General features: G+C 29.6%; 1 protein-coding gene across 1 annotated transcript in view; it reads left to right on the forward strand.

Moving 5' to 3' along the window:
* Positions 1-293: 293 nt before the first annotated feature.
* LOC132728176 (uncharacterized) overlaps positions 294-20,283 on the forward strand; it is a 29,729-nt gene continuing 9,739 nt past the window's right edge. Inside the window, exons 1-10 of the mRNA XM_060713805.1 lie at positions 294-591; positions 4,928-5,120; positions 5,390-5,454; positions 5,813-5,889; positions 6,220-6,446; positions 6,720-6,802; positions 7,114-7,245; positions 8,079-8,308; positions 8,614-8,820; positions 9,096-9,273. Coding sequence (XP_060569788.1) covers positions 5,005-5,120; positions 5,390-5,454; positions 5,813-5,889; positions 6,220-6,446; positions 6,720-6,802; positions 7,114-7,245; positions 8,079-8,308; positions 8,614-8,820; positions 9,096-9,273 — 1,315 coding nt within the window. The 5' untranslated portion in view covers positions 294-591; positions 4,928-5,004. The remainder of the gene's footprint in view (positions 592-4,927; positions 5,121-5,389; positions 5,455-5,812; positions 5,890-6,219; positions 6,447-6,719; positions 6,803-7,113; positions 7,246-8,078; positions 8,309-8,613; positions 8,821-9,095; positions 9,274-20,283) is intronic.

Consider the following 20,283-nt stretch of genomic DNA (forward strand, 5'->3'; position numbering starts at 1 on the left):
AAAAAATACATTTTACATTTATTTCAAGTTATATGGAAATTAATTTGTGCCAGATTGTTGCAAAAATATTGAAATTTGAATACATTATTCCATTTAGAGTTTGTATTTTATCGACAATCTATTATGAATATGATATCATCGTGGTTTTTTTTATACAATATAAATAAAAAATAACTTGACATCTTAGAGCAGTCACGTTTTTTATTTTTTATATTTTTTTCTTTATATGCATGTGTTTAGAGAGTATGTGCGTTTTGTAATAAATCTACCGTATATCTATCTTATCTTTGATCAAATACATTATGCCTCTCAGTTATGAATACATGTACATTTGGATATGTGAATATAACATTTGATCTATGTACTTGACTGTATAATCCAATTACAGATGAAGGAAGCGTTAAACAGATTTATCTGTATTCCAAACATTTTTATTGAAAAGAAGAGGAAAAAAGCTGAACTTTCATTGAATTCTGTATATTTTTATCAATGTGAATTTAAATAGTTTAACTTTCAGTTCATAATAAAAGTTTATATACATTTATTGCAGCTGTTTATATGAAGCTATTGGATACATCAATAACTTAACAAGTAAGCAATTTTCATTTACAGTTCCGCTTTAATAAATGCTTTATTTATTAAATTGTTGTGTTCCTCATATTTCTGTCATTTAGATTTTTTTTATAAATATGACATATATCAGTCAGGGTATGACTACGTGTATTTCAAACAGCTGTTAGTGTAATTGATCTTAATCATCAATATTTATCAGGAAAATGTTCATCAATTTTCGTGTAACTAATCACTATTTCTTATTTCATCTTATTTTTTTATTTGATGATAGTCTGTATTTTTATTTGAGCATCACCTCTTTTATTGATCATTAATTTTATTTTGAATTTGATTATAAATTTTAACTTAATTATTTAATCTTCAATTTTATTTTTTAAGTTTGTCAATTTTATGTTGAGTTTGGCCATTAATGTTATCTATAATAATTTAACAAATAAAATTCATCTGAGTGTTTACGAGATAATATTTTGAATTATGTCAATCCTTAAACCTTTTAGGTAAGATTTACATAATATGTTACATCCCGAAAAACGTCTCACAATCATTCAAGTAGGTCCGAAAAAAAAAAGACTTTTACGATACACCGTTACTAGTAATGTAGGGAGACACAGGCAAAATTTTCATTTCCTCGTTATTCATTAATCTGTAAATGTCACCAAGATGAATGCACTAGGCAGTCACAGGGACAAAACCTTTCTTCTTATAAAGAATAAAATGGTGGTTTCCTAACTTGACCCACGTGGGAAGGCATATATATATATATATAACAGATACATATAACATGTATGTCTGCCTGTATATATTTAATTACAACAAGTATGAAAACAACAGTTACTTATGTGAAAGTTTAGAAATCGAAAAAAAATGTGCTTTAATCACATGTTGAAAATTGTAAAAAAGGGGAGATAATAATTTAGAAACATATTTATCAATCAGTATATTTTATAAAGCTATCAAATAAAATGAAAATGATCTATCTATTATCTATTCAAAATATGGTATTATGCTCAAAATCAATTTATGTTATATGAAATAATGAAAAACCATATGAATACATTACGAATAATGTAGTATATAAATGTAACAATCAAAATTATGCGTGAATAAAGGGAGGTAATTAAATACTTATATCATCGACATAAATAATGTATTTGTATAGATTTAAATAAATTAATAACATTTTTAGATACAGTGAATGACTACTAAAATAGAACAGTCTTTTTATGCCGATATGTACTAAAAAAAATATTGACGAGTTTGTAAAAAGTTGCAAGTATATTTAGATCTACTTGAAAACTGATTTTAAAATTTGTAAAGCACTTTTGCATTTAATCCCTTCGGGTAAAATGTTTCTAACTTATGTATCCAGTATGTCTCTTTCAAAAGTCTCCCCATATTATCATGAAGTTTATCAATCGGCATAAAGGAAAAGTCATCAAGTGAGTGATCTTCGGAATTGAAATGAATTGCAACATTAGAAGAAAAATTGGGATGATTATTACTTCTTATATCAAATTTATGGCTGTTCATTCTTTTTGATACCTGTTGATGGGTTTGGCCGACATACTGTATTTTACATTTTTTACAAGTAATTAAATAAATCACGTCACTAGAAGTACAATTTCCATCAAAATGCATTTCGAATGTTTCTCCAGTATTTGTACTCCAGACTTTTCCTTTATGCCGATTGATAAACTTCATGATAATATGGGGAGACTTTTGAAAGAGACATACTGGATACATAAGTTAGAAACATTTTACCCGAAGGGTTTGAATGCAAAAGTGCTTTACAAATTTTAAAATCAGTTTTCAAGTAGATCTAAATATACTTGCAACTTTTTACAAACTCGTCAATATTTTTTTAGTACATATCGGCATAAAAAGACTGTTCTATTTTAGTAGTCATTCACTGTATCTAAAAATGTTATTAATTTATTTAAATCTATACAAATACATTATTTATGTCGATGATATAAGTATTTAATTACCTCCCTTTATTCACGCATAATTTTGATTGTTACATTTATATACTACATTATTCGTAATGTATTCATATGGTTTTTCATTATTTCATATAACATAAATTGATTTTGAGCATAATACCATATTTTGAATAGATAATAGATAGATCATTTTCATTTTATTTGATAGCTTTATAAAATATACTGATTGATAAATATGTTTCTAAATTATTATCTCCCCTTTTTTACAATTTTCAACATGTGATTAAAGCACATTTTTTTTCGATTTCTAAACTTTCACATAAGTAACTGTTGTTTTCATACTTGTTGTAATTATTTACTAGCCTAGTTTCCCTATGAAAATATATGTATCTTTTGATCCAGTTATTTTATGTAATTCCTTTCGAAAATTATATATGCTGTTTTTTTAAAAAAGTATATTTATACATACATATGCACATGTTTTATTGTAATACTTATTGTAATATTATCACGTTCCTTTTACGCGCCAAATGTAACGTCTATTAACGTAGACGTTTGTTTTGTACGTTTACGTCATTTTTATATATGTATCAACTGAGGAAGCTTAATAAAGCGAAACATGTTTCGATACTTAATTTGTGTTGGTTTTTGATCCAATTATCCTGCCTGTATATATAACAGATAGTTATGACATGTATGTCTGCCTGTATATACATATAATTATATAAAACATATATGTATTACATGTCTGTCTGGCTGTATATATAACAGATATGAGGGTTTGTCTTTGATTAAATCTATGAAAACATACTAAGCTGATTTTTCATAAAGAGATAAATTATTACAATTATTTCTGCAATCAAATGCTGTTTAGGCTTTCCAACATTGTTAAGGAACAATAATTCAACATTGCTTAATTTATCAACTATCCCCTGAAGTTAAATAAAAGTTGTCGGGAGTACAACTCCTAAACTATCGAAGATTGAAACTTCACACAGTTGTCGAGACTAGTAGGAGAACTTGTAGTCTCAAAGAACCATAACTCTACATTACTTACTTTTTGAATTATCTCCCTTTATAATACTTAACTTGTCCAGAGAATAGCATAAACAATAGTGAAGGAATGAATTTAACCTTCATACAGTGATAGAGACCATTGAAAATAAAAGCATAATTCTATCTTGCTTATAATTTAATGATCTCCCTTCATGATACCTAAATTGTTTTCTGTCTTATAACTTCTTAACTATCAATATTGTTTTTTCATTTAAATTTCACACAATAATAGAGACTAGTAATAAAAGTGCAGTGTTAAGGAATCACAACTCTTCATTGCTTTATTTTATCTCCCTTTATAAAACATAAAAAAATGTTTGTCCGGAGAAAAGTTCCACTAATCCAAAATACAAGTCGTGTTTCAATGAAAAATCAGTATTGATAGTAAAGACGTTAAACAGATAGTACCATGAAGCACGGACATGTAATATAAATCCGTGCATGAAGTGAGATCGCGAAAATATAAGCAAGATAAAATTATGCTTTTTTTATCTTCATTGCATGTAATTTTTTATTAAGTATAGGTTAAAGTTTATTTTACGTATTCAAAAATTAAATTGGTCAGGTGCCGCACCTGTTACGATTCATTTGAAACACAGCAATCCTATTGGACAAAAATGAACTGAATTAATACACGCATTATTTGGTCGTTTTGTTTAGTTATTCATTAGTGAATTTAGTAAATTATATAACGCCTTGTTGATTATTTTCTTCACCCCAGCTGAAACAATTCGAATTAAAATAAAATTAGTGTCAGGAAGAAAGAGACTTGACCATCTTACCAATATGCTATGAAATCAAGTGTGTCTCTAATTGAATAATTGCGCTCATGTATCCTTTCAAAGAGAATTTTAAATGATTATAGATAGTTCGTTTGTTTTTCATAAAAAGATACTCTATGGTAATTATGCGAACTACGTTTTCCCGCACCATTTTAGTTCAGATATTGTCTATCAACTGTAACTTTTTTCACCAATGTGTGGTGAATAAATCATTTCGTAGCCTGGTGATTAATTACTGATATGGAAATTAGTTCAAAGGTACACAATGGTTGCTAGAAATTCAATAAAAATAAGGTTGTTGTGATTAGCCCATAATTGTAATACAATTGTAACATGCTATTAATCATGGGCCATATTATTGTAATATGTCTTCGTATACCTTGGATACACCACATATACTGGTGAAGAATGTACTAAACTGGACGAATACAATCTCTTAAAATAGTTATTACAACATTTTACGGTAAAGCTAATAAAGATTAAAAAGATTTTATGGTTATCAAAGTGCGTAGATCTTTATTAAGTAAGTCGATCTAATTTTGGATTAAATATGTAACCATTTTTGAATTTTAGAATAAAGAAAAAGATCAAGTTTTAACAAATGAAAACACTAGACAAGGTGAACATTTTATATCGTGTTACCGGTTAGCATGAATTCAATCATCAATGAAGTAAGGATGGTGAATTATAAACGATGTTTCTGGATATATGCGGTACTTGTTTACATGTGGATACCAGCTTTCGGCAATCTTTCAAACAGAACCATGTACGTTACATAGTTTATAAAATATAAATGTTCAATGAGTTTTAAAATCAGCTGTAGATTTATATATAAGATATATACATTGTACTTTTTTTGCTTTTTAAACTTTTTTTTTTATCAAAGATGTAATTATCAAACTTTTGATAATAAGAATAGAAATTCACCTGCAAACTGTTTCTCACAATACTCGTGCTATGATCTGAACTTATGTTGCTTTATTATCGTGTAATAATAGTCCATTGATAATCAGTTATATTTTCTATGATTGTCAGGTCGACAATTCTGACAGAAATATTCCAGAATTATGACAAGAAACTTCCTCCTAAATACGATAAAGGTATGTCTAAATATATCTTCACAAGAAATACAACATTGTTGTACAGAATGTTTCTACATGTTTAAATTGGATATATGTCTGACATCATGCATTATCATCTTATCGTGCATTGTTACATGTTGGAATATTACAACTTATTATCTCTATCATACTTTCTCACAATAAAATATGGCAATATATTTATTGAACATCTCGCCTACATTAGTTTATTGCTGGAGTACAATGTATTTTATTTAATACAACTGAAAATAGTTGATGTCTTTGTGAAGCAAAAGTTTGTTTTTTATTTAAAGAAGGGTTAAATGATATGTTTAATAAAACATCAAAATAAGTTATATATATTTTAATGAATTTTCAGTGGGGTTTGACAGACAGGTGAAGGTCACTGTAAATATATACGTCAATTCTATGTTTTCTATCAGCGAAGCAGACATGGTATGTATATATATCTTAAATATATAACAACAAAAATGGATTTTGTAATAATCATCAAATATTATCATGGCTTATATCATCTTACATGGCTTAATTAAGATTTGGTTTAGTAGATATATACATGCAAGAAATACAAAATAAATATCTTGAGTACACAATTTATGATAGTTTATCAATTAAGTAGTGTCGACATACATTTTGGTATGTTTCACAGGGTCTTTCAAATTCCTGAAAGGCCTATGTCCACACATGTCAATATACATATATAAGACGGCTGATCATGTTGATAATCATGTCTGTAGTAATATATAGTTGTTAATTGCAATTAAGGACTATTCCATGAGTATATTCCTACGAGAGCGTTGGCATGACGACAGATTGACATATGTTGATGACATCAACATTACAAGACTAGAACTTGACAAGTCATTATTTGATGACGTATGGATGCCAGACATGTATATACTTAACGAGAAATCGTCTGATTTTCATGAAGTAACAATTCCAAATAAGCTGATACATGTATACCCAGACGGAGCAGTTCAGTACAGCGCCAGGTAGCTTATAACATATTTTTGAAAAGAAAAAATAAACGAACTAAAAACAGATCCACTTTCAGTTTAACGAGTTTGTAAATCTAATAGTTTATGATGCATATATTTCATGTTAACTTATCTTTTAAAACATGAATGTGAGCTAATTATTGTGTCATCAGATAATTAAGGGTATTAAGGTTTTTCTGGTAAGCTTCTCTGATCAATAACTATCTAAGTTGATGGAAGTACCATGACATTTTCTTTGAAGAATTCACCTAGGTAATATATTTGCAGAGTAACCGGTTCATTCTCGTGTCTGATGCATCTTCAGAAATATCCGTTTGATACACAAGCTTGTCATTTTGAAGTGGAAAGTTGTAAGATTTTCTCTACATTTTCTCATAAAATTCATTCTGAATTCATCTTACATTACGAGTTGTGGAAAGATATGCACTTTATTACAATTATAAAGATAATACAAATCATGCTAACGACTAAAAATATTACTGACAATAAACGACGTAACAATGATAAAACCGTGTTATTACAATTGTAACTGAGGAATGTTTGATTGTATTTAAAACAATCTTGTATCATAAACTATTAAATTGCTGAATTTATAAGTGATATTGTTTCATATCTACTTTATATCTCGCTGTTTTCACTTGCTGCATAAAACATATTTCAGATGGGCACAGCACAGAAACAATGAAGTTTGTTTGGAGTGAAGGTGCAGTGTCGTTGGCCGAGGATATAGAATTTCCTCAATTTTCTATCACTAAAATAAAACCTTACTCGTGTGAGAAAGATTACTATGGAAGTAAGTCTAGATAATCACATACATTTATACTGAGTGAACTCAACTCAAAATAGAGCATGCTCGTTGACTGGCTGTATTTTTTCTGTGGTTTACTTAGAATAACGATAGAAAAGTCATATTCAGATGCTCGTACATTGGTACCTTTTTTCTTTTTCTGACGACAGGGAGCGTGTTTTTCATTCTGTCTATGATACAAAAGAAAAGGAACATCAAGACACTCGACAATCCGGTTTATAGCCCCCTCGTACAAATCAGAGCGTCGATGCTCTTTCTATATCATCTTCTATGAACTTCGAATTATTTTACTAGTGCATCAATGTCTCATTAACCACATTGTATGACAATACTTAATTGAAAGTTTTATTTTGATAGGTCCGATCAATTTCTTATAAAACAACCCTCTCTAGTAAAGTAATGATCCATTGTTATACATGTACAAGTAATTATAAAAAGCTTTCAGCTGAACTCGTAAATAATTGAGATATTTTTATCAGTAACTTGAAATTGCTTTATTGTTGAAATAATTGAACAAAGAAAATGTGCTTTAATTGGCGAAAGTAGAGAAAATGCATCTGATATTGTTCAGTAAATTACGTTTGTACAGGTGTGTGGTCACTTCAATAGTTATCTTAAATCAACAAAATTAATATTGTATAGTAAGGCTATAAATCACGTATTGAGATTGAAGTATAAATGTTATGATGTCGTTACGACATTGATTGAAAAGACTGTGTACGAGATTTACGTAATCATCGTAATTACACGTATTTATTGTACATGAAGAGAATATCATAATAATGATTTAACACATTTACGTTCTTCCTTTGTTTCAGTTGTATACCCCTGTATAGGAGTGAAATTCATCTTGAAGAGAAATTATGCATACTATCTTATACAAATATATGTGCCAAGTATATTGATTGTAATATTATCCTGGGTGAATTTCTGGTTGGATTGTACATCAGTTCCTGCTCGAATCTCTCTCGGACTTTTGACTGTGCTAACCATGACTACCCAAAGTGCTGGAGCCAGAGCAAACCTTCCTAGAGTGTCATATGTGAAGGTTGGTAATTATATACTTTATACATGTACATACTGTATTTGAAAACAACAACAACTACGTGGATTTTTTTATTTTTGATATACATTTGTATTAAGGAATGTTACACACAAATGATTAAAAATGAATTGATGCACTCCACCATGCAGAGATTCAAATATAGAGTCAAGCGTATTAATATGTTCACATACAAGTAGACACTGTTTTTGGTATTACATGTACTTAATGAATACATGCAATTTCACGGAGTGTTCTTGTTTGCAATCAGAATACAGTCATGTTTACAGCATTACCTATTATTTTTCCAGGCAATAGATGTTTATATGGCAACATGTCTTACATTTGTTTTCCTTGGATTACTTGAATTTGCATACGTAAATGTTTTACTCCGAGCGGAAAAAAGAAAACCTCCCGAAAAAGCCAACACAGTTAGTAAGGAGAATGGAAATACAAAAGAGCCACCATTATCAAATGTGTCATCACAGGAAATAAGTACTCCAGTTCACGAGAATGATGTATGTTTCATTTTCTCAGTTAACATGTAAACGGCACATAGTATTTACTTCTTTTTCTTCTCAATATATTGATGAAATACATGTATGTAGCATTTAATGAGGTTTTTGTAAATACAGCATAACATTTGCTACTCCATTGGTAATGCTTAAATGTGCTTGAAACAAGAACGAAATAGAAGATTTTTATTTCATTATTACATTGTAAAAGCAAATATTACATTAATTGTTTCATATATCGGTTCTGTTCTTTAAAATTTGATATTTTACTGTTTAAGGTATCCGTTTCTATAACGAGTAATAAAAGAAGTTGCTCATGGTTCCAGCGATTATCTGGTTTAGGGAGGGCTCGACTAGTTGACAAGGTGTCACGTGTTCTGTTCCCTGCAGTGTTCTTAGTGTTTAACATCATTTACTGGATTTATTACTTCATGTGGGACCCCGAATTTGAAGAGAGTTGATTGATTTGGAAGCGAGTATAATACAATGTGTCTAATTTTCCCTATGTTGACCATAAAGCCGGTGATCACTTCTTAACATTGTCAAACTTATTTTCATTCACAATAGTATAAACGTGATATTGACCACCTGTGTTTCATTCATATGCAATAAACTTGATATTAAAACTGTGTGATAACGTTACTGTTTCGATTGTGTAATAAAGTGAGATTTTATATTGTATAACTGTATAAACATTTTATGCTACACTGTTTATCCCGTCTTGTCAAAAGTGAATGAAAATTGGAACGGCAATTTTACTAACAACATGGCTACTATTCTACGTTCAGAAATTACTATATTTAAAAATACATTTCAAAAATGTTACAACAAATTATTTTTCCAACTTATAAGGGAACAAATAATAATAAATACAACACTTTGTTAACTTATTTTAGTATATTATCATAATTATGTAGATTGTATATGTTAAGCATTTCATAAGTTATATCGTCACCAAAATAATATAACAATATAATAGTTTACTTGTATAACACTATTTAACTTTTTATACAGATATATTATTTATTAAATATTTCATGCACGTTGTATATTTATTGTATATCAAATGTGCTTTGATATGATGTAGAGATGAAGAAGACAGTTAACATTTCGTTCTAGTTGATATTGTTATAACGTAAACTAATATCCATAAAAACTCTCTTAGATCAGTTAGTCATCAAAACAACTGTTTGGATATCATTTATTATTCACAAATTTTATATAGATATTTGATAGAAGGACAAAATACATATAAACAATGTTGTGAGAGTATAGCTCTGTATGAACAATTCGGTATACTGGTAGTTCTGTGTATTCTGTATGAACGATTCGGTATACTGGAAGTTCTGTGTATTCTGTATGAACAATTCGGTATACTGGTAGTTCTGTGTATTCTGTATGAACAATTCGGTATACTGGTAGTTCTGTGTATTCTGTATGAACAATTCGGTATACTGGTAGTTCTGTGTATTCTGTATGAACAATTCGGTATACTGGTAGTTCTGTGTATTCTGTATGAACAATTCGGTATACTGGTAGTTCTGTGTATTCTGTATGAACAATTCGGTATACTGGTAGTTCTGTGTATTCTGTATGAACAATTCGATATACTGGTAGTTCTGTGTATTCTGTATGAACAATTCGGTATACTGGTAGTTCTGTGTATTCTGTATGAACAATTCGGTATACTGGCAGTTCTGTGTTTTTTGTATGAACAATTCGGTATACTGGCAGTTCTGTGTATTCTGTATGAACAATTCGGTATACTGGCAGTTCTGTGTATTCTGTATGAACAATTCGGTATACTGGCAGTTCTGTGTATTCTGTATGAACAATGCGGTATACTGGCAGTTCTGTGTATTCTGTATGAACAATGCGGTATACTGGTAGTTCTGTGTATTCTGTATGAACAATTCGGTATACTGGTAGTTCTGTGTATTTTGTATGAACAATGCGGTATACTGGTAGTTCTGTGTATTTTGTATGAACAATGCGGTATACTGGTAGTTCTGTGTATTTTGTATGAACAATGCGGTATACTGGTAGTTCTGTGTATTCTGTATGAACAATGCGGTATACTGGTAGTTCTGTGTATTCTGTATGAACAATGCGGTATACTGGTAGTTCTGTGTATTCAGTATGAACAATGCGGTATACTGGTAGTTCTGTGTATTCTGTATGAACAATTCGGTTTACTGGTAGTTCTGTGTATTCTGTATGAACAATGCGGTATACTGGTAGTTCTGTGTATTCTGTATGAACAATTCGGTATACTGGTAGTTCTGTGTATTCTCGACCACGGAACAATTGAATGAATGTAATTATTTCAGTACGATCAATATAATTAAATTTTACTGGGTATACTTCGCCTACGTTATGTGATGAATGTTTACTTTTGAACTTAAAAAGAAGTTCAGTGTATAGGCAAATATAAAAGATTACGATCAAACTGAACAGCCATGCGCAATTTCATCTTTTAAATCGAAATTCATTTACAATTGTATCGATCTGTAAAAAGATGTTATCCAGAACTCCGCAAATGTGGGTTTTCCCAGCTAATCCAACCTTTACCGTTAAATCTTCACGCATAGAACAAATTTTACGGGAGATTGTAACGAGAAAAGTTGACCCTTTTTGATGCTGAAATCTTTTAAAAGCAAATTTTGCTTCGTCATAAAGAAAAGACTTTACAATAGATTAGAAACGTTTAATCGTATACCATGCACAGTCTGTCTAGAGCATGCTTGTTGATTGGCTCATTTTTCTGTGGTTTACTTGTTGCCACGAAAGATAACGATCGAAAGTCATATTCAGATGCTCGTATATTGGTAACTTTTTATTTAGGATTTAATATTGTAACGGCAGGAAAGTGATTTTGTTTTTGTCTATGATACAAAAAGAACACCAGAACACTCGGCAATCTGATTTATATTCGGGGGCTTGGCCCCCGTATGTGTATGTATTGTCAGTTACATGAATTATGATAATACTGTCGTATATGTATTATCAGTTACATGAATAATGATAATACTGTCGTGTATGTATTATCAGATAAATAAATTATGATAAAACTGTCGTGTATGTATTATCAGTTACATGAATTATGATAATACTTTCGTGTATGTACTATCAGTTAAATGAATTATGATAATACTGTCGTGTATGTATGTATGTGTGTATTACCGGTTACATGAATTATGATAATACTGTCGTGTATGTATGTATTATCGGTTACATGGATTATGATAATACTGTCGTGTATGTATGTATTATCGGTTACGTGAATTATGATAATTCTGTCGTGTTTGTATGTCAGTTACATACATTATGATAATACTGTCGTGTATGTATGTATTATCAGTTACATGAACTATGATTATACTGTCTTGTATGTATGTATTATCGGTTACATGAATTATGATAATACTATCGTGTATGTATTATCAGTTACACATGCTAATACTGTCGTGTATTATCGGTTACATGAATTATGATAATACTGTCGTGTATGTATATCAGTTACATGAATTGAAATAATACTGTCATGTTTGAATTATCATCAGTTATATGAACTGTGATAATATTGTCGTGTATGTACTACATTGTATCAGTAACACAAATTATGATAGTACTGTTGTGTATGTAATATAGGTTACCTGATTTGAAATAATAGATCTACTGTTGTGTTTGTATTATCATCAGTTATATCAAATGGTATAATACTGTCGTATATGCATTATCAGTTACACGAAAAATGATACAACTGTCGTGTATGTATTATCAGTAAAATGAATTATGATAAAACTGTCGTGTATGTATTATCAGTTAAATGAATTATGATAATACTGTCGTGTATGTATTATCAGTTAAATGAATTATGATAAAACTGTCGTGTATGTATTATCAGTTAAATGAATTATGATAAAACTGTCGTGTATGTATCATCAAGAACATGATAATACTGTCGTGAATGTATTATCATCAGTTACATGAAATGTGATAATACTGTTGTGTATCTGCTATCATCATTTACATGAATTATGATAATAATTTCGTGTATATATTATCGGTTACATAAATTATGATAATATTGTCGCGCATGTTTGTTTTATCTGTTACATGAATAATGATAATACTGTCTTGTATGTTTGTATTATCGGTTACATGAATTATGATAAAACTGTCGTGTATGTATGTATGTATTACCAGTAACATACATTATGAAAATACCGTCGTGTATGTATTGTCAGTTATATGAATTATGATAATACTGTCGTGTATGTATGTATTATCGGTTACATTAATTATGATAATACTGTCGTGTATGTATATATTAACTTACCATTCACATGAATTATGATAATACCGTCGTGTATGTATTATCAGTTACATGAAATTTTGTGTTTCTTTTGTATATTATATCAATTATAAATTACGTGAAACATAGTAATGATTACATTTATTTTTTCATTACCACCGTCTTTTATGTTGTCAGTCAAACATTATGATATTCTCGCCTGTAACTGCGATAACTTGATGGGAGAGGACGTTAATTAATGAATTATAACATATTTACCAGCAGCATGAAATATGTTTGATCATTTCACGTGTTACTAAGCATAGTTAGTGTTATCTTGTATTTGAAATAATCTCATTTAGAGATAAATGCTTTAGAAAAAAATGACAGTATGCTTATATACAAAAAGAAAACATACCAAACGTTTTGAAATGTAACTACCTTTGTCATTCAATCTTCTATGAGCCATTATTACAGATTTCTATTCTAGATATGCCGTCCACAAAATGACTTTGTAGGTATTTTGGTTTTATTGAATTTTAAGATTTAACACTGATATTCAATTCAATGTTTATTTGGCTTATACAATCTAAAAAAACAACAAAAAAACATGAGTTGCCTAACTGGGTTTTGAACCCAAACCTCTCGCTTCCTAAACGAGCGTGTAACCCTTGGACCACGGAGAAAACAGCCTGAAGCAAACCACATTATTCTATATTAAGGTTTGTAATCCTTATTAATTTCGAGATACTTTGTTCACGGTAAACCTGTTGTTTAACACTGATGTAAATAACAATGGAGCTTAATATAAGCATGTAGGGTATATCTGTGAAATAATTTAGCAAAAATCTTCTCACTACTCTTTGTGCAATATGCGCTGAAGTGTGGCTAAAACAGCGCTTTGTTTTCGTTGATTTAATTACTTATGGTAGAAATTGATTAACGATCGTAGACTGCCTAAATTCGTCCCTGTTCTAGAGTCAACATCTCAGAACGTTTAAATAACAAATGCTCATTTAGGCGATAACAATAATCCGAAGCTTTACGGTAATAGCCGAGTAATCTTCAATGATTAAAATGATATTCATCCGCGTAACAAAATTATTTTTAGAAATCTTCGATCAATCGGGAACTTTTTTTTTCCCTGAAAAGGTTTAAAAATTAATGCGCCTGTCATTTGACAATCTTTACGCAGTTATTTCCCCTATTTCCCCTTTTCGGCGTTAGTGTACTTACAAAGGGAAGTAACCGCTTCTAGGAGTTCGTGACGGATTACTTGCGGATTTCGAAAATAAGAATATCAGGGTCTTTAATTACGCTATCATTATTTGTTTGGTCTGACGACCCAAACAAATAAAAACTGCATTTGTTACTTAAGTGGTAAACATTCTATGTACAGTAAATTTTTTAGCTTGAATGACTTTTAACAAGTAAGTTACAAGTAACTTGTAAACTTCAGAACCCACACAGTCGGAAGTATAATAGATCTTGTTATTTCAGAGACAGTAAAAGGAGAAGACATTCTGTGAACTTGCAGCTTTCTTATCACACCATTCTCTAGTGATTATTATTACACAAGTACATGTGTACATAGATAATATAAAGAATGAATCTGTATATTTCTGCAATTTTCAAAGATATGAACCTTGTTGAGGTTTAGGGGAAAATCAACATTGAAACTGAAGACAAAGATACGTTGCCGAACAATTTGGAGACGAAATTTAACAAGCTCTTGTCAAACATGCCTTATAAAAGAAAAGAAACACTAGACTTTGTCATACACGAAAGCCATGGTTAAGTGAAAAATACAAGACGAAAATGTGAATGACTGGAGAAAAACAAACAACCTGATAATAATAAGAACTTTAAAAGTAGCAAAAGGCAAATATAATTTCGAACTTAAAACGTGAAAGTATATATAATTGACTTTAAACGGGACTAAAAAAAATTATAAATTTCTTCCGGAAAAAGCTATGCCTGCGGGTTATGGTAACACTATCGCAGATCAGTTCGTTGGTCATTTTATGAATAAACTTACAAAATAAAAAATTGATGTTGAGCAATGTGAACGCTTTGAATCGCCCGTTAAAACGTTCAATCTTTTAAAACATTTAACGGATTGACAGAAGAGAAAGTGAGAAAGTTTATAAATCAGCATATGTCTTAACAACGTATATCCATAAAACTTTCATCAAAAAAATCAATGGCTCTGGTGGAAAAGAGCGACTGTAAGACTGTTGTTAAAGGTGTATGGGTTAAGAAATTATTTTTTTTATTTCATATTATATATAGATCAGTTGTTTACTTTAGAAATCGTCGAAAAAATTACCTTCATAGAGCTCAACTTTCGGAATCGAATGGTCCGCTTGTGTAAAATCAATCGGGCTGAGAATATAAACAATAAATTGATAAATTTGTACCATCATTTACTCTTCTTCCAGTCAACCATTTCCGCTTTCAATTAAAATCGTAATTAGCGGAGCATTACTTATTTACAGACTTTTGTGCAAGATGGTTTTAAAGAAAATTCTTACAACATTTATATAAAGTAAATTAATTTGTGTGCTGCTCTTTTTATATACAATATATCAAAGCTCTGAAAAATGGAAACCAGCGAATTATTAGAAACAGAGTATTGACAAATGTAAAATCTTATTACTTAGAATACATGTTTTTTTTAACTAATTTTAATACACAAATTTAATTAAATACAAACATGGGTAATACAAATGAAATGTTATTTATAAATTTGGCGCGAGCAGTTATCATAGTAGTGTCATTCACCTCATTCAATTGTCACACATTGCCGATCAATTAAAGCCGATCAGAAATCAAAATTTGAAAAATGTTTGTCCATAATTATAAGCCTGTCCATTTTGTATTTTAACGTTGTATATTAAGACTTGGATATAGATATCCCTGCCATTTAGCCTATCATGTTCTCTTCTCTTGTGACGGTAATGGCTTTTTTGGGCTGGTTGTCGTCACAGAATCTGACCATAGTTAATAACTATGTCGTTTAACTATGTTGTCGTTTCCAAGGCAGCATTTCCGGATGATCATTTGTAAATATTTCAAACAGGCCCTATTTTTAGAATTACTGCGCATATATGTTTACCTGACCAATTTACCACATGCGGAACGCCTTATGGACATTTAATAAACTAGCTACCGCATCATTCATGTCGTTTCAGTCTTCAGTCATATAGACTGAACTCTTAGCTTTTGAAAACTAATCGTTCAATTTAATTGATAATAAGAGGTCATATTTTCAATGCCTTTTTATTTATCTAAATATAAACTTTTGAAACATTCACATGACAGGGGTGTAGCATAATTATATGTATATGTATTTATAGGATCTTTGGGCACGCACATTTTAATTATATTTTTGCAAGTGCGTTTTGGCGTATAATATTATTTAATTCAAATAAATATGTTCAGGGAATTGTAAGACATTTTTTCATTTTCCTAGAATAAGTTTAGGCCCCGGCATACACGGTCTAAATGAAGCTATGCTTCTGTTTGTGGTGTGCTTGTTTTGTGCTAGGATGTGTGAGAGATATTCCATCTTTACGTTATCTCTGAACAAACTTTATTAAACTAAGTCTACAATTTTCATATAATATATTAATTGATGCTTTCATTGTTTCATAGGGAGAAATAGATCCATACACTAACATTTTATTTGATTTACAACACAGTTAACCAAATTTTGTTAGAAAATATTGTGTGTTGAACATTTTTTTTATTATAATTCACTAATCTATAATTCAAATTGTAAAGATTGTAGTCATGTAAGGATCTATGAATGTAGACTAACTACAGTGTATATAGAAATCGAAGTACTTAAAAGGCGGGGTTCGGATTATATGAAAATAGAGGATATTAAATAAGTTTACATTTAATACTGACTTTATTGATAATATTATTTTATTCTACAAGTTCAATAAATTACGTAATGAATCTACACGAATATAATATTCTATTTTTCATATAACCAACATAAGAACTGCTTTACAGTAAAGAAAATCTCTTTCTGTTATAAGCGTACAATGCTCACATTTAGCGCGTCTTTACGCTATGTTTATAATTATAACGCAAAGGACGTCACGTCAAAGTATATGCACGTCCGTGCAATACCGTTTTACGCATAAGCAAAAAAGGGATGTGATAATTATTATTGATATTGTCCCAGGTATTTTGGTTGTTCAACATTCAACATTTTATTGAACTTAGGATCAAATCTTAAATAATGCCCTTCAGCCAACCATATATTTTATCATGTGCGAATATCGTTTGGTGGTACAACCAACTACCGGGTTATACCAAATAGGCAAATAATAACAGTCTACTACTTTAATATTAATATCACTTACATTTTACATTTATAACATTTATTATTAATAGACTGAAATTTAATATCATTTCTGTATCTTTCAATATTCATGGGCATGTGATTCGCGTGATAAAAACGGAATATTACATTAAATGTTGTTTTCAAATTATTTTGTTTTGAAATATGCATCGGTTTTAATTGCGTTTACTTAAACTAACTGCTCCCCATTCGGTCATGCAATGCAAAAGTTAATATTTAATAAACTGTTCCAGCTTACATACAAAACATACAATATATGTCTAAATTTCATAGTATGCATGTTTAAAATAGTATCATTTTCTGTAACTTAATAAAAGGGACCGTGCCTTTTACAACATTTTTAGGACAGACGAAAAAGGGAAAATGGTTTGATTGGAGGAGAATTGTAATGGGGAACCTGTTGCGAAATTTGGACTCGCTGAAATGACTGAAATCAGTACTGAGTTAATTTTGTATTTTAATTCAAACCAATGCAGATAACTTGCAAAACGCCATAATATCACGGTATACAATCTTGAACATTAAAATCCCGAAGGAGTTTTTTATACTAATAATGGCATTCCACCTGATACACTTCAAACATAATGACGTAATTTTTATAAGAAAATAGTATTGTCATTGACAAAATTAAGCCAGAAATCAACAAGATGTCCGTTGGAGCAATGTTCTGACAAATAAAGTTCAAAAGCATTTTATCAGTTTAGTCAAACATCTCATATTGAGAAATTTTGATTGAAAATTTAATATTTATATTGGTGAAACCATTACATTGGTGAAAAAAAACCTTTTAAATACATCAAATTAAATCACTTTAAATGAAAAAGCAACGACACATACACACACATAATAATAACGATTATGATTTAGCCTTAATTTTATGCCATATATGCGGTACATTTATGTTTTAATTACACTTGTGCTCGTGTGCTCTTTCAGTTAGTTGTATATATGCCGTGTAACCCCAACACTATGCTAAGATTCGAATTCTTAAGTTTTTGCATAGGCCTACAACATAAGCTTGGAGTAAAAAAAACAAGACATTATTGTGATAACTGTTCGGAAATAAAATAATATCAACATGTACATATACATATAAAAATTTCATGAAAAAAAATGGCATAAATATTTTGAATTACATTAATAGTAAATGTTTTTTTTATTTAATTATATATATATTTTTTAAAAGTTGTTATAAGGTATATACGTGTGTATATTCAGAATACATGTATATATATAAAAAGTTGTACATTTCGTCTGTTAATCTGTATTGTCAAACACGTCTCTTATTACATTATTTTGTCAATATTTTCCTTGTGTGTTATATATTAAAGCTGTATTACAATAAGATATGACGTCGTTATATAACTATAGAGACATGAACATGTCATTTTACATACTGATTATGATCATCAAATTAAACATAACCGGAGTGTTTTTATCTATTAAGCCATATAACATAATACACCGTTTATTTCTACAATGAATGTTCAACATATAAAGTCAAGTTTAAATTTCATCAGTAATATTCAGTTAGATTCTATTATAATGTAAAATAGAGTATTTTAAATTAAACATAATTAAACATAAGTAAACATTCATTGCGAGGATTTACTACACTTGTGAATATATAATAAGATAAAGTGAAAGTAACGTACGGTAGTACGTTCATTATGTTACATAAAGATATACGGAACATAATAAGATGTACATAGTGTTTGTTAAAGTGTTTTGTAAAAAAATGCAATTCGGACGTGACTTCAATGATACTTCAGTGAAATATGGTAATATTGTTGAACATATTTGCAATACTGACTCAGTCATATCACATTTTTACAACTTAATAAAGGTTTGTGGAAAAAATTGAATAGGGTATAAAATGGATGTACATGTATAACGAAAATACGCTGGTCGCCTATTAATTTACTATAAAACTATAGAGATCAATTTTCTAATTTTATATTTACATGTATATCTTACAGTACTAATATAGGAATATCGTATGCTATTAAAAGGCTACATGCTAATATTTTCTATTAGATGTAATGACATTCACGTGAAAACATGTAGGATATCAATTGATTATGGAATATAGTTCGCATGTTTTCCGGTTTGATGCAAATATCCGTAAAATTAAACTGCTTTTGAAGACATTAAAATGTGTTTTGCTTTTAGGTTGATCATCACACTGAAAAACGTGAAGGTCAAATAGACACGTCAGATAGACATAAACAAATTAAGTGTCATTCAGAACAAAATACAACATTTATTCTAATCATCAAATAAAAATAAACATTTTGTCTTACAAAACAAACACAAACGGAAGGTCTAAAATAAACTTTTTTATGAAATATCACTGATAATATTAAAATGGAATATAAACAGAATGTTAATTCTATAGTAGAGCTTCTTCAATAAAGAATTGGTATATTCTACAAACGGTAGAATAGAAATCTGTAAATGATGAAAATCTATCAAATATTTGCCTCATGTAATTAGCACTTTTATCCGAGTTGTATGTTTCATTATTTACTGTACTGTGTTATTTGGTGTGGAGGATATAGAAATGTAAAAATTATCATTAAGCAATAACGACTTGTTTAAGATATAACACTTACATGTAATATAACTAATGCTAGTTGTTTCATCACGAATGTTGTTTATTAATTTTACATAACTGATAATGCGATAAAATTAATTAAATTCTGCTAATTAATTCTGTTCTGATGAAATTAATGTTGATTTGAAACTAGTTCTGCTATTAGAAGCAGTCGCTGTACGATTATACTCAGCG

This window comes from Ruditapes philippinarum, unplaced genomic scaffold (assembly GCF_026571515.1).
Source record: "Ruditapes philippinarum isolate M1 unplaced genomic scaffold, ASM2657151v2 ctg2582_1_1_1_1, whole genome shotgun sequence".
In the NCBI taxonomy this organism is placed as follows: Eukaryota; Metazoa; Mollusca; class Bivalvia; order Venerida; family Veneridae; genus Ruditapes; species Ruditapes philippinarum.